This window comes from Hetaerina americana, unplaced genomic scaffold, assembly GCF_022747635.1.
Source record: "Hetaerina americana unplaced genomic scaffold, ioHetAmer1.1.p SCAF_6, whole genome shotgun sequence".
In the NCBI taxonomy this organism is placed as follows: Eukaryota; Metazoa; Arthropoda; class Insecta; order Odonata; family Calopterygidae; genus Hetaerina; species Hetaerina americana.
The window spans coordinates 58427752-58440802 of NW_027287205.1; the positions used below are offsets into that span (position 1 = coordinate 58427752).

The 13051-nt window shown below is 36.4% G+C and overlaps 1 protein-coding gene across 3 annotated transcripts in view; it reads left to right on the top strand.

Moving 5' to 3' along the window:
* The first annotated feature begins 2882 nt into the window (after nucleotides 1-2882).
* The window catches only part of LOC139695347 (very-long-chain (3R)-3-hydroxyacyl-CoA dehydratase-like), a 28561-nt gene continuing 18392 nt past the window's right edge, over nucleotides 2883-13051 (top strand). Inside the window, exons 1-3 of one of the 3 annotated variants that reach the window (XM_071594061.1) lie at nucleotides 2883-2989; nucleotides 3074-3250; nucleotides 3377-3493. In XM_071594061.1, coding sequence (XP_071450162.1) covers nucleotides 3176-3250; nucleotides 3377-3493 — 192 coding nt within the window. In that variant the 5' untranslated portion in view covers nucleotides 2883-2989; nucleotides 3074-3175. The remainder of the gene's footprint in view (nucleotides 2990-3073; nucleotides 3251-3376; nucleotides 3494-13051) is intronic. The other 2 variants (XM_071594062.1, XM_071594063.1) reach the window with 2 other exon arrangements.

The window sequence follows — 13051 nt, forward strand, 5'->3', positions numbered from 1 at the left end:
CTTTTACTCAAAAATAATATATTTGTTCATATAAATAATATTACTAACTAACTGTTTACTAATTTTCATTGTTCAGTGGTTTTGTTTTGAACTGGGATAATAAAGGTTTATATTCCAGTTAATTTATCTTAACTTATTTTGATAATGTTTACATAAAAGCAAAAAGGAATATTGATTAAATGGCAAGATCAATTTGCTGAATTACATTTTGTAAAGAAATTACCTCACCAGCAGGAAATGGGGATGCAAAAGGCATTAAGGACCAGCATGCTAGAACTATGTATGTTGTAATGTTTCTGGTAGCAGAATAGTTTCCACAAATGAATGCCAGAATTAAGATGATTGGGAGACATACCAAGAAAGATTGGAACTGTATTTTGCAACAAATTATATATATGAATTGAAAGAAGAGTGGCAGTTTTGTTGACACTGTTTGACAAGAAGGCGTATAAAACACTTAGAGATGTGTACGACCCTATTTTTCTGAGGAACAAATGTTATGATCAGTTGTGTTTCAATTTGAAACCAATATTCAAAGAAGATTTCTTTGTTCAAAGAAAGGATTGAATTTTGTGAGATGCGGCTGTCAAAGAAAAGACAATGGTAAGTTCAAATTCAAGAAGGCCAGTGACTATGTTTGTGAATTTGCTGGATGAGAAGCTGAGGGATTGTCTGTGGTTTATCGGAAGGGCCAATTCTGGACAAGTCCTGTGAGGAAGACCACACTACACCATTGGAGAATGTCCTTGAAGTGGCTATCAACAAGGAAACTGCACTTTCTGCGGTGATGCCAGAATGTGGGAAGATTAATGGCCTCTGCTTCAAAAGGGAAATTGATTGCTCAACTTTTAAAGGAAGCAGTATCAACAATATGTGGTAGAAATTTCAAATGACAGCAAATACAGGAGACAGGTGCTTTGGGAAAAAGGTTGTTCTCGGGCTGTACAAGCCTTTGAAGGAACAAAAACGGTGCAGAACTTGTGGCAAGGGTAACTATGATTTCTCCATATGTAAGTTCAAGAAATACATGTGCCAATTTTGTCAACAAGGAGGACATTTAGCCAAGGGTTTAAATGAGTAATTTTTCAATTGCAAACTTCAAGAAACTGACATTCTCTTAAAGACTCATGCTGAGCAGTCTGAGGCATGTACAGGTCACAGATAAGTCTCATACCCCTCTAATCTACAGATTTTCTGTAATTCATTCATTAATTCTACCCAATTCACTTAATCACTTGCCTTTTCAAAATCTATGAAACAGACATCCTGATTTTATTCTAAACTCCTCTCTATTATTGGCTTCATTACTGCTATGACCTCACAGGTGCCTCTCTCCTTCCAGTGAGTGGCAGTTGGAGAATTTGGATGGGCAGTGTTACGAAGAGGAGTAAGACAGTAGTCCATTATCACCTTTGCTGCTGCTGTAACAAATAGATTTCAAGCATTGCTCGATGAATTGGAAATTCAGTGCGATAGATATTGAATGAGAATAAATATAAATAAAACAAAAATTATCTTATTTTCCAGAAAGAGAAAGGCTAAGATAAACTTTTACATTGGAGAGCAAAATCTAGAGCGAACAGTTCATGTATCTCGGAAGTGTGTTGAACCAAATTTGTCAAAGTTGTAGGGACATAAGAATTGCATTAGGCATAGAAGTCTACACAAGAAGATAGAAATTGATGATGGTGGTGTTGATTAAAGATTATAAGAAATAGTTTGTTGAAAAACTATGATATGAAACATGGTTTTGTGTGGTGTAGAAACAGTCATTAAAGCAAGATGATAGTCATAGATTGGAGGCTTTTTAGATGTGGGTATGGAGAAGGTTGGAAAGGTGTACCGAAAGGAAAACAAACAAGGCAGTGCTAGGCATGATGGGAGAGAACAGAGGATTGCTGGGAGAAATCAAAAAGAAACAGGAAAGATGGATGCAGAGCATTTTGATTGGCAATGGGGTGTTAAAGACAGTGACAGAGGGGAGAATGTTGGGCAAATGAGGAAGAGGAAGGGATAGGATAGGGGTGTTAGACGGAATGAAGGAAATATTCAGACTTGAAGAGGGGCTTATTTTAATGTCTGGTTTTGATTTGCTAAGAAGGAAAGGGAATTGTTGCGGCACTGTCTGGTAGTTTGTGTACATCCAAAACCTACATGAACTGGTATTTTACTGATGATAATTGTTGCATTACTCATATTTTGTTGATATGCATCAGTTCCATGCTAGGCGCTTCGGAAAGAGCATTAGTTTGGCACTATGGCTTAATTCTCGGTCTGCGCCGCATTAAAGAAACATTTGGAGTCACAGGATGTACAGTGTCTTGTGTGAGAGGGAGGGCCTGTGTAGGGAAAGATATGCAATCAGGTGACAAGTAAGAAGAGGGCAGGGTGGGTGGTAGGGGTTGACTGGGAAGAGAAGTATGGGAGAGAGATGTCAGTGGAGTGTGTGAGACTGGATACGAAGGGATTAGACCTTTTGCGATGGAAAGAAAATTTTGTTGCGACAGTTACTACATTTATTATGGCATTTGTTATATCTAGGCTTAGTATTCTGGTTGAAAGATCAAATTTAAAAATACACTGCAAGCCAAAATATCAATCCTCTACCTGAGAACAACGTTGAATGCCAACTGGTGCACGCCATGTGCGTAGGATCGGACTTCAGAGGCAGGTGAAGGTACCTGTTTCCCTTCGCTTCACCCGCAGGCGCCATGGATCGTACTTTTGCCAGAAGAACTGTATTATTTTACGATAAACTGGACTTCAAGTTTGACTCAAATCTCGAACGTATTTGAAAACTAGTTTTTATTAGCAAATTTATTATGTATTTATATCACAAGGCATTTCTTTTTTCCCTCGCCGAAACAAGTGAACTTCATAGTGCGACGTGCATGTTGCGAGGACGGCGTGACTTGGCGTAAGATATGTGCCGATAGTTGTTGCTTTGTAATTGTTCTGTTTTGAATAGTGTAACGGTGAATTATAAACGGTAAAAACAAACCTTTAAATGTGGAAAATGATAATAATATTATTTCCCCGTCATTCCATTGCAATTTTAGACGATTTCTTTCAGAGCTGCCGTCATATGAAAGCATTTTGTCAAATTAATGTCAGAGCGATTGTATTTCACTAAAAATCATCGGAATATTGTTTTTAGGTCCACTAGAAGTAAAAAATGCTGAGACCTTTTGTTTATTGGGCTCAGACCGAAAGCTGCATCACTTTAAAAGTTGATCTCAAGGAAGTTAAGGTATTTTTACTTGAAAGTCCGCAAGGTGACACAAAATTCGAATATAGTTAATGGCTTGTTATCGCCGATATAATCGTCTTTTCGGTACATAATAGAGCTCTTATACTTCTCAATTTTCAACTTTAGGAGCCACGTGTGTCACTGGACGATAAAAAACTGTCTTATGCATCTGTCGGTGTTGGTGCCAAAGGCCCTCATAATTATGAGTTTTCCCTAGATTTCTTTCTTCCGATAGTCCCTGAGGTGAGTTTTTTAGTGTATTATTTGCAGTATTTGAGGCTGTGAAGTTATTGCATGAGTTGCACCCGTTTTTATATCCACTTACTATTTATTAGTCTCCGTATGAATTCGAAGTAAGGCTGATTGAAAGTGTTCATTTTAAAAACGCACAAGATTTAACATTGTGTTAAGAAATTTCATATCTCTATCAGTTTTATTTTTGCGACCGACAGAAAGACAATCTATTTATTCCAATGTGGTCGCGTATAGTCGATCCTAGGGTGTTAAATTATGGCCTAATTTTAACTCCTTACTGGGCAACTTAGTCCAGAAAATAGTGTTTTTTACGGCATAGACTGAATTTTAATTGTTTGAATTATTCGGCATGCTTCATCATTTTCTCTATGAAGTTTTCTGAGAAATGTTTCATTTACAAATATCCTGATTACAATTGTGGTAGGTGCCTTATGAATTATGCACAATAATTCACTGCGTAAATATCGAATGTGATTTGGCATCCTTTAGTAAATAATAGGCTAAGTGTTTGTAATGGGAAACTGATGAGTGGCCTTTGAATTACATTGCAGTTTCATTTTTAACCGTGAAGTTTTAGCCTTTACTACTTAAATGTGGCCCAGTGAAGCACTGCACATATGTATATCGATTTTGAAATTTTACTGTTGGTTCATTTTGTCATCCACTCTTGCCATGGACAATTTTGATGTATTCTATGAGTAAGTAATTTTGCCGTCTGGAGGGACTTTCATAATTGGGCTGATATTTCATATCTCTGAATAGGCTTCAGCTCCCTTTGTATAGTTGGTATATGGGCTAGAATTCTTCACTCAGTTATGTAATGACCCACGTATGAATGGTAGATGGTTGACTTAGGTCGTTTTAGCTCACAATGAAAAATACTCTACTTCTTATGCTAAAGCATTTTCTCTTTTGCACTTTCTTCATACACTCTATCTGCATGCCTTTTTAAACTATAAACATAGAAAACTATTGATATGCAATCCTGCTAAAATTTAGGTTAGAACTAGGTGGTTTATCAATTTAAGGTAGTGATATGCTAGCTTAGTGGAGATAGACACTGCTGCTGCTAAGAGGATCCCCTAGCCTTGAATTCAAATAATTCTACGGTAGCTTTCCCTAAGCTGCAATTTTATTGTTGGATTTATCAAAGAAACTAGACTCCATAGGGAAATTAACTACTATTCATCTTGCCCATAGTACAGCAGGAATTTTAATATCCATACAATACCTGTATTATGCAAAAAAAATCCCCTTACAAAATAAAGTAAAATAAAAAAAAACGTGGAAAGGTAAAATATATAAGTAGGGGACTTCTTGGTATAGCAAAAATTAAATCCTGTAAACACATGATTTTGATTGTTATATTTGCCGATCTTTAGCATCCAGGAGACACCCACTTCTAATCCACAATGAAGTAGTAGTAGTAGTAGTATTTAGGGGAGGCGACCAACTGCTGAGGTCATTTGCGCCATAGGGGATGGACAGGAAAGGATGAAGGGTGGAGAGAAACCCGGCATCAGCATTAGCCTACTCTTTATGAAAGGCGCTGAGGGGTCCGCAGCTTTACGTCCCATCCGACGGATGGCGTTCTCCCTCAAATTGCCCTCCACAAAGTATCCCAAGTAGGGATTAAGATACCTTTGAAAAATATCCAACACCCCTGGGATTTGAACCCGAGCCCTCTGGGTGGGAAGCCAGTACGATAGCCACCCCACCAATCCCAATACCCCACAATGAAGTGATACTATATGGAGACAATCCACAAATTCAGCTTTTTTCTGGAATAGGTTAATGAATCATGGACACATACATTTTTCTGCTGTATGTTAGCTTCCCTTGTCATTTTATAAAAGAGCATGTAAAAGGTATATTTGTATTGTGAGATATAATTTTAATTGGTACTTGTAATTTACCTCCAATGCTGTTTTTGTGTATGACTTCTGAGAGAATGCATTAATTTGCAAGAAATATTAAAGTGTTTATAAAGCATGTTTCCAATTTAAAACTTACTGCCTACATGTGTGAAAACATTTACAATTTCCTTGTCTAGAAATTGAATAAAATTCGTTTCATTAGTAATTTCTCTTTCGACTTTGAATGGTTTCGTGAAAAACAAGAGTAATCTACCAGTTTACTACCAAAAGACCTTAAATTAAATAATGTTGATTCTTAAAGATAAACTGAATTAACTGACCAGAAAAAGTGTATATACTAGTGTATTGCCTTTGTGGAATGTACATTCGAGTACATTGAACTAAGTGGCTAGTCAGTGATTTCTCATATAATTAAGCTTGAGTAAAATTACTCAAGGGATATATTACCTAATATTTAGTAATCCCTTGATTAAAGAGGACCAATACAGTAATTTCACACCTGAAGTGCTCCATACCTTAAGGAAGTGTGGCAAGTTGGACTCATGAAAAATTTGAAATTGTTTCAGAAACCCAAAAGTCAACCTTTTAAATAATTATGTATTCGCATTCCATGCCCCTTTCTATGCGTAGCATTCTCCCTCCTTATAAGGTCTGACATTAACCTTCAAATGTTATTGCAATGTCCATGATTTCTGGTCTCTAATTCCATCCTTCCTTGACCTGTCCCATTTCTGTTGTACATTTGGGTTGAAGATGGAAAGAATAAATAGAAGATCTATGTAGTAAATACACTAAGCCATCTAAATTAGACATAAAAAAGAATATGATTAATAATATGATAGCTTAGAGGACTGAATGGGGGAAGAAAATTTGGCAGTATAGGGAAAGGTAGGAACTAGATGGGCTTGTTGGATGGAATTAAGGGAGGAAGTACACGGAGATAAAGAAGGGCTTGTTGTAGAGTAGTATATTGGGTTGTGTTTTGTTAGGAGGAACAATATATTTATTTGGTAGTTTTGTCCATCCAAAACCTACCTTAACCGATAGATTACATGATAATGATAAAATGCAGTACATTGCTCATGTACATCTATACTGTCAAGACCAACATATTTATTTCCATGGCCATAACTATTACAAGGGCACACTTATGACAGGAAGATTTTCATGTCGGCTAGTTTTATACCAAGGATAAAGCTATATGTATTATTATCAATTGCAGCAATTTCAATAACACCTTTCTTAGATGTCAAAACAGCCTTAAATTCCAACAGTTCCTCAGCAGATGAAATTTCATTGACTTTTTTTTGGGTGAAATCAACTTAGAAGCATTAGTCACAACTGTCAAAATTTCATCCAGAATTCATAACATGAACCTTCATGAAGAAAGGCTTATTGTAGTTTTATATGCCAGGTTATGTTTTTTGAAGGCAAATAAATGTATTGTTGTTCAGTCGTTGTCCATCCAAAATATACTTTAAATGGTATAATACCAATAATAATAATTTGGATTAAAAGACTTCTGCCTTGATGCTATCTTTTGCCTGCCCTAGTCCTTCACCCTCCTCAACCTCTCCTTTTTTCTTCTCCCCCTCCTATTTCTTCTACCTGCATTTTCACTTTTGTGATCTTCATGTCTCACATTGAAAATCACTGCACATAAGTAGTAACCCAGGTTAGAAATAAATTTTCATTTCCTGGAATGACTTATAGTCTTTTGCTGACTGAAAATGATGTCCCTGATAGCATTGCCAAAAAACCATAAGTACTATTTCAAAGAATCGTGAAAGATGGCGTAGGTTACTTGAATGGAGTTAATCACTGATGTGCACCGAAATGTAGGAATTACAATGGTGTAAAAATTATTTGACTTGACTGAGGTGAATAATTTTGACAGTGTGAATTTCCTGCACATTAGTGCCAGTAGTCTGTATGGGTTTTATGCACAATTTCACTTATTTTAATTTTCAAAATGTACCTCCGAATGGCCTAAAATATATAATCTCCATTAGATATATCTCAGATTTCAGTGGAAGCTCAAGATGGCCAGCCACCCTTAGAATTTATAAATGAGAAAAATATTGAAAAAATCTTGGGAAAACCAGGTATTTTGTGGAATGTTATTTTAATGGAAAATATGCAGTGGAAAAAAGAAGGAAAAATATCATATGCTTTAATTTGAATTTAATGTGAATGAGTAATGTAGTATTTTTTAAACTACAGTTTTCAATGTATTCTGCAAGAAGGTAAAGAATTGTGAGTAACATTGGTGCACATTGAAATGAGAATGTTAGCAGTTAATCTGGAAAACAAGTGTCATTCTATAGAAACACTGCTTACGTATCACCACAATATAACTGAGCCATAATCATTGTGTATTCACTTATTTGAGTGAGAATAACTCCATAGTTGAATACTCTTGATGAATCACTTGGTAATGATTTTTCCTGAGTTTAAGAAACCAATAGGCCTCATGGCGTGGCTGAATTTCATCTACATGTTTGTAAAAAAAAATGCTATAAAACTCCAAAACTACAAGCTAAGGTAATGCCTCTGAGCGAGATTTTTCTTTAGGAGAATCCTTCAAAATTTAAAGCTAATTTTCTTAATTTATTCTCTACCCATGATTGTCTGTGATACTGGGGAAAATGTTGAAATACTTGTGCATATAGTATTGCCAGTTTTATTACATTGGGAATATGAGATAGTAAAAATGGTAGCGCAAGATCTTGAAAAACAAATTGTTATCTTTGGAATCAGAAACAATCTAATGATCGTCCATCCTGAGACTGTTTTTGCTCATAACAGTATATTGTCTCAACTGTTCACTGCCCTTAAAAATTACTAATAGGATGAATTAACATCCTAATTATGGCAAAGTTGAAGCAGTTGACATTTGTTACAAAATTTACTTGTAGAAGCACCGAGCTTTCATTCATAAGAACAAAATGCAAGGTCTGGCCCAAATGTAGTAGGGTTGAGTCGATTAAAAAATTTTAACTGCCAGAATTGATAAATTCACTCATAAGTCTTCTAAGTAGCACTCCTGTGCATCCACACACCGATAACAGTGGGTTTCCATGCCTTGCACACCTTCTGGAAGGCAGCACCCAGAATGCTGCTAAGGTCCCTTGTCATGGCCTGTTGTAACACTTCCACCGAGCCGTGGTGACCTCCTTTCAGCATGGATTTGAGGTGGGGAAGAAGTCTGGTGGGCATCGTCTTAAAAATTTGGATCCTCGCTTGTGTGGTCAAGAAGCTCTTGACAGATCCACGTATGAGTTTCCTTTGGTTCGTCTGAGAACACTCGCAGCACACCAGCTTCGTACGCAGTTTTCTTTTTGCCCATGTTTTCAGTCACAAGTTGATGAACATCCCTTTAAGAGATGCCAAGGTTATCAGGCGAACCCTCCCATCTGCGATCCCAGTCCAACAAAGCCTTCAGTCTTTCTAGATTTTCATTGCTTTTTGAGGCGGAAGGGCATTCTGAATGTTTGATGTCTTCAATATCTTCTCTACCCTCCTGTAACAACTTGTGCCACTCAAAAATGCCCGATCTACTCATGGCATTATTGCCATAAGTTGGCTTGAGCATGTCATGAGTCTCTTTCCTGGTTTTGCCCAGTTTCATGCAAAATTTGATGGCATAGCACTACCCTAATAACCAGTTCATGACGGAGTGTAGCGAGGTCACGTCAAAGAGGCTTTGCAAATGAATGATCCGCACTCAGCAAAGGCAGGGAGCCAACTGCCACAGGCCTCCAGCCTGGAACTTCCCTCCTCCTAACTAAGCCAGAGAAACCATCTCTACTCCATCCATATACCTGGGAATAAATGTCATATTACTTTTTGGACAGACCTTGTGTTATAAAATTACTGTCACAACTCATCTGAAACTAAGCTTTCCTGCATTCTTTGTCAGCCAAGGCTGATAATGGCAATAATTCTTGATATTTTACCTTCCAATAATTTAGGAAAAATTGGTCAGTAAATTTGCACTTCAAATTTTAGGAAGAAGTGATGGGTTTACTAGGTTGTGTGGCCCAAGTATACAATGGTTTGCATTGGGTTTGAGGAAATCGTGAGACAATGAGGGCTCCATGCTGTTTCCATGATTTTACTATTTATTTACATGGTCATTACTATCAAATATTCATTTATTGAGGAAGAAATAAAAAAAAACAATGATCTCTCATGTAAAGCCTCATTATTGAATATTGAGTAATAGAAACAGGTGATTCATTCCTTAAGGACCTATGTCCATGATTTTATTTGAACTTTGGTTTATGTGCATTAAAAAATTATGCATTAACATTATTGCTATAGTTTTCTACCACTTACATGCTATAGCGCCAATGCCCTGACCCTCCTAACAAACACAACCTAACATCCTATTCTACAATAAGTCCCTCTGCAACTCTGTACATGTTCTTCCTTCCTCCCTTCATTTTGCCCCGCTTCCCCATCATAGTCCTGCCACTTTCCTGCTGGCCTAATATTCTCCCCGTTATCAGTCATCAACATTCCATGCCAATCAAAAATGCATTTACTTCTGTACGAAAAAAAATTATAGCAAGTGAGGTAAGGAGAAAAATAGATTAGTTATTTTGAATAGATGAAGGAAAGTACAGAGTCTGTTAAGCTGAATTAAGGTTTATTATAATGTGAGATATTTGGGTGTTAATGTTGGCCTGAGCTTGAAATTTTACTACCGCATATTGGGTACTCCCAAAACCAAATCAGCTTGTAGAGTACTGCTAAGTAGACTTTAAGGAGATGCTAGCCATCCCGAGCAATTTTAATTGTACAGATTTGATGCTAGTACATATTAGGTCCACACTAATAAAATCCTTTAATTATTAATAATTTAAAATAATGCAGTTCATACATTTTCATTTTACCATTCACATCCTCTCCTTTTTGGAAAGTCAAAATCAAAAAAGTCACATTTTAAGTTCCATTCTCCCTTTTCACTCACTCCCATGATGGGTTTTGATGAGGGTAGTTTATGGCAGTCTTGTTCAAGGAAAATTTAGCAAAACAGAATTACCTAACATAAATATTTCACAACTTAAAGAAATTTTTAATGATAGTATTATCTTATTTGCAAAGCAATATTTAGAAGTATTGTGTTACTCTTTGCAAATTCATTGGTAACTACTTCGATATTAAGCTCATTGAGGATGCCCAGGAGAGTAAGGACACAAGCAGGGGTGGAGGTCACAACCCTGTGACTCCTCCCCCATGAATCTACTGCAGGCCTCCATCAAATTCATGCGGCTCTTCAGTCCCTGGACTTCTAACATTCTTTGTCTTGAGTGACCCTCTATCCCATTAATTCCTTATTTTTTGTTCCACCCTTACCTCCAAAAGTTTAACTTCTTTCTTATATCTTTTGGGTGATTCAATTCTCAACATAGCCAAATCAGTGAGCAATTGTCCTTTTATAATTCTCTTTTACTTATGCATTCAAACCACCTTCACCTCACCATGTCTTTCCCATTTTTACCCCTAAACCTCCTCAGCTAGACCCAGGCCCACATTTAGCTGGCTGTTATGGTATCCACACATACCCAGGCTTTGCTTCCAAACATTAATTTATGGAGAGGAAACTTTAAGAACCTATATTTTAGCTGCCTTGGACCATTATTCGTGTTATAAATTGTTCACTAAAGAATTGGAAAATCAAACGTCGTTATAAAAGTTACTGACATAATAATGAATTTGTATGATAAACAAGATTGCATCTCCATTAACAACTGCCATCTTGTCTGACAGTTGGTTCTCCTGCTGTACTAACAGTATAGTGTAAATGTGAATAATGTATAATAATAATGCGTGCCCAACATGTGAATCTTTTGAAAACTGGTAAATTTCTAGAAGCATTCAATTTGGCAGTTCATTTTATGTCTAGTCTTCTCATATAGATCACATACAAGGTTTTTATAAAAAGTATTGGGGACAAATTTTTCTAATGTGTCCATGAAATGCTGAATCCAGACCATTGGTTAAGTGTGCGCATGATCGCAAATCGTATTGGCATTGATAAGATGACAGTGCATGCTATTATCACTGAAAATTTGGCAATGCAAAAGGTTGCACAAAACTCATCCCAAAGGTGTTGATGCATGACCAAGAGCAGAGTCAAGTGTCTGCTTGCAAAGACCTTTTGCAACAGTATCATGATGATTCCCCAATCCCCTTACAGACTCGACTTTGAACCAGCAGATGTATTTTCTATTCCCAATGGTGAAATCCTTTCCTGAAGGACACCACCATGGGACCCTAAGTGATGCCAAAGAACCTTGTATTATACCCTTAAGACCTTCAGAATCTGTCCACCAGGGAGCCTTCGAGTCGTGGAAGAGCGACTGGCAAAAGTGTGTCGACACTCAAGGGATGTACTTTGAAGAATTTTGAGGCATTGCAGTAATATCTGGGATCTATTATTCCAAAACTATTCCCGATACATTTTATGCAAACCATGAACTTTTCAAGTTGTCTGTTGATGAGACCTGAGCTGGCCAAGTGCAAATGTCATGTCATTTTTTAGCATTTGATACCATACTACATGTGGAAATCATACACCATGTGTGGATTATCTTCCGTTATTCATGGATGAGGTATTGTCCAATCAATCAAATCAAAATTTTTCTTTGGAAGTGCAATACGTTACAGAGAAAGAGAGACCATCAATTAAGTATTTTGCCAATCTGAAATTTCAAGTTCTTAATGCCATGAACATAAAATTAAAGGCTACAACAGAATCTCCTCCAGAGTGAAAAATATTAGGTAAGACATGACTAATTAAGGATAGTGTTAATTGGAAAGTAATACTTCTATTTGTTAATTATTCATTAATGGAAGTTCATTTTATCATGCAATTCATCAGGGAAATGAATCTTGATTCAAGTATCCTTATAAATTGTATCCCCATTGACCTTGGCTGACTCTGATGCAAGAACATAGTTATTGGGAAATGATCTATGAAATTGATACTTTCTTGTATGATTAGTGGTCACAATGCTAATTGGAGGAAAATACAAATTGATATTGCCAAGAAAAGTGTAAACGAGTGACAACCAAGTATGATATATCAAGATAAATTTTAACTGAAATCTATTATTGTATTGCCCACATTTTTTATTTTACTAATTGGGAAAGGTCCAAGTTACTGACAGATTGCCATTGATATAGAGGTATAAAATTGATTTTAGACTTGATAATGCAGTATTCTACTAGTCTACTGGAAAGAGGCATCTAGGTTAAAAAAATGTTTATGCAATGAGAAAATTTAATTTGGGGTTTCATGAAAATATACAGGTACCTGTAGACTACTTAAGGATGCAAATTGAATCGCATTTTGAGTTAAACTCTTCCCTATTTTGTATAATTGAAATTTAAAACAGTGTTAGGAGACAAAATTGGTCTCAGGATAACTACTTATTGCCTCTCTTCTATCCTGAGGTGGATCCTTCATTTTTCAAATCCACGTGTGGTAAAAAAATGTTATGTTACTGGAAGTAATTCAATACTTTATTTTCCAAAAGTATTCAAATTGCACTGGCTAATGCATTGTAGCGCTTATACTTTATGCATATGAAAAAATAAGTTTTATGTTGCAGACATAAGCCCATTTGCCTACGCAAGGAAAATATTTTAATTTTAC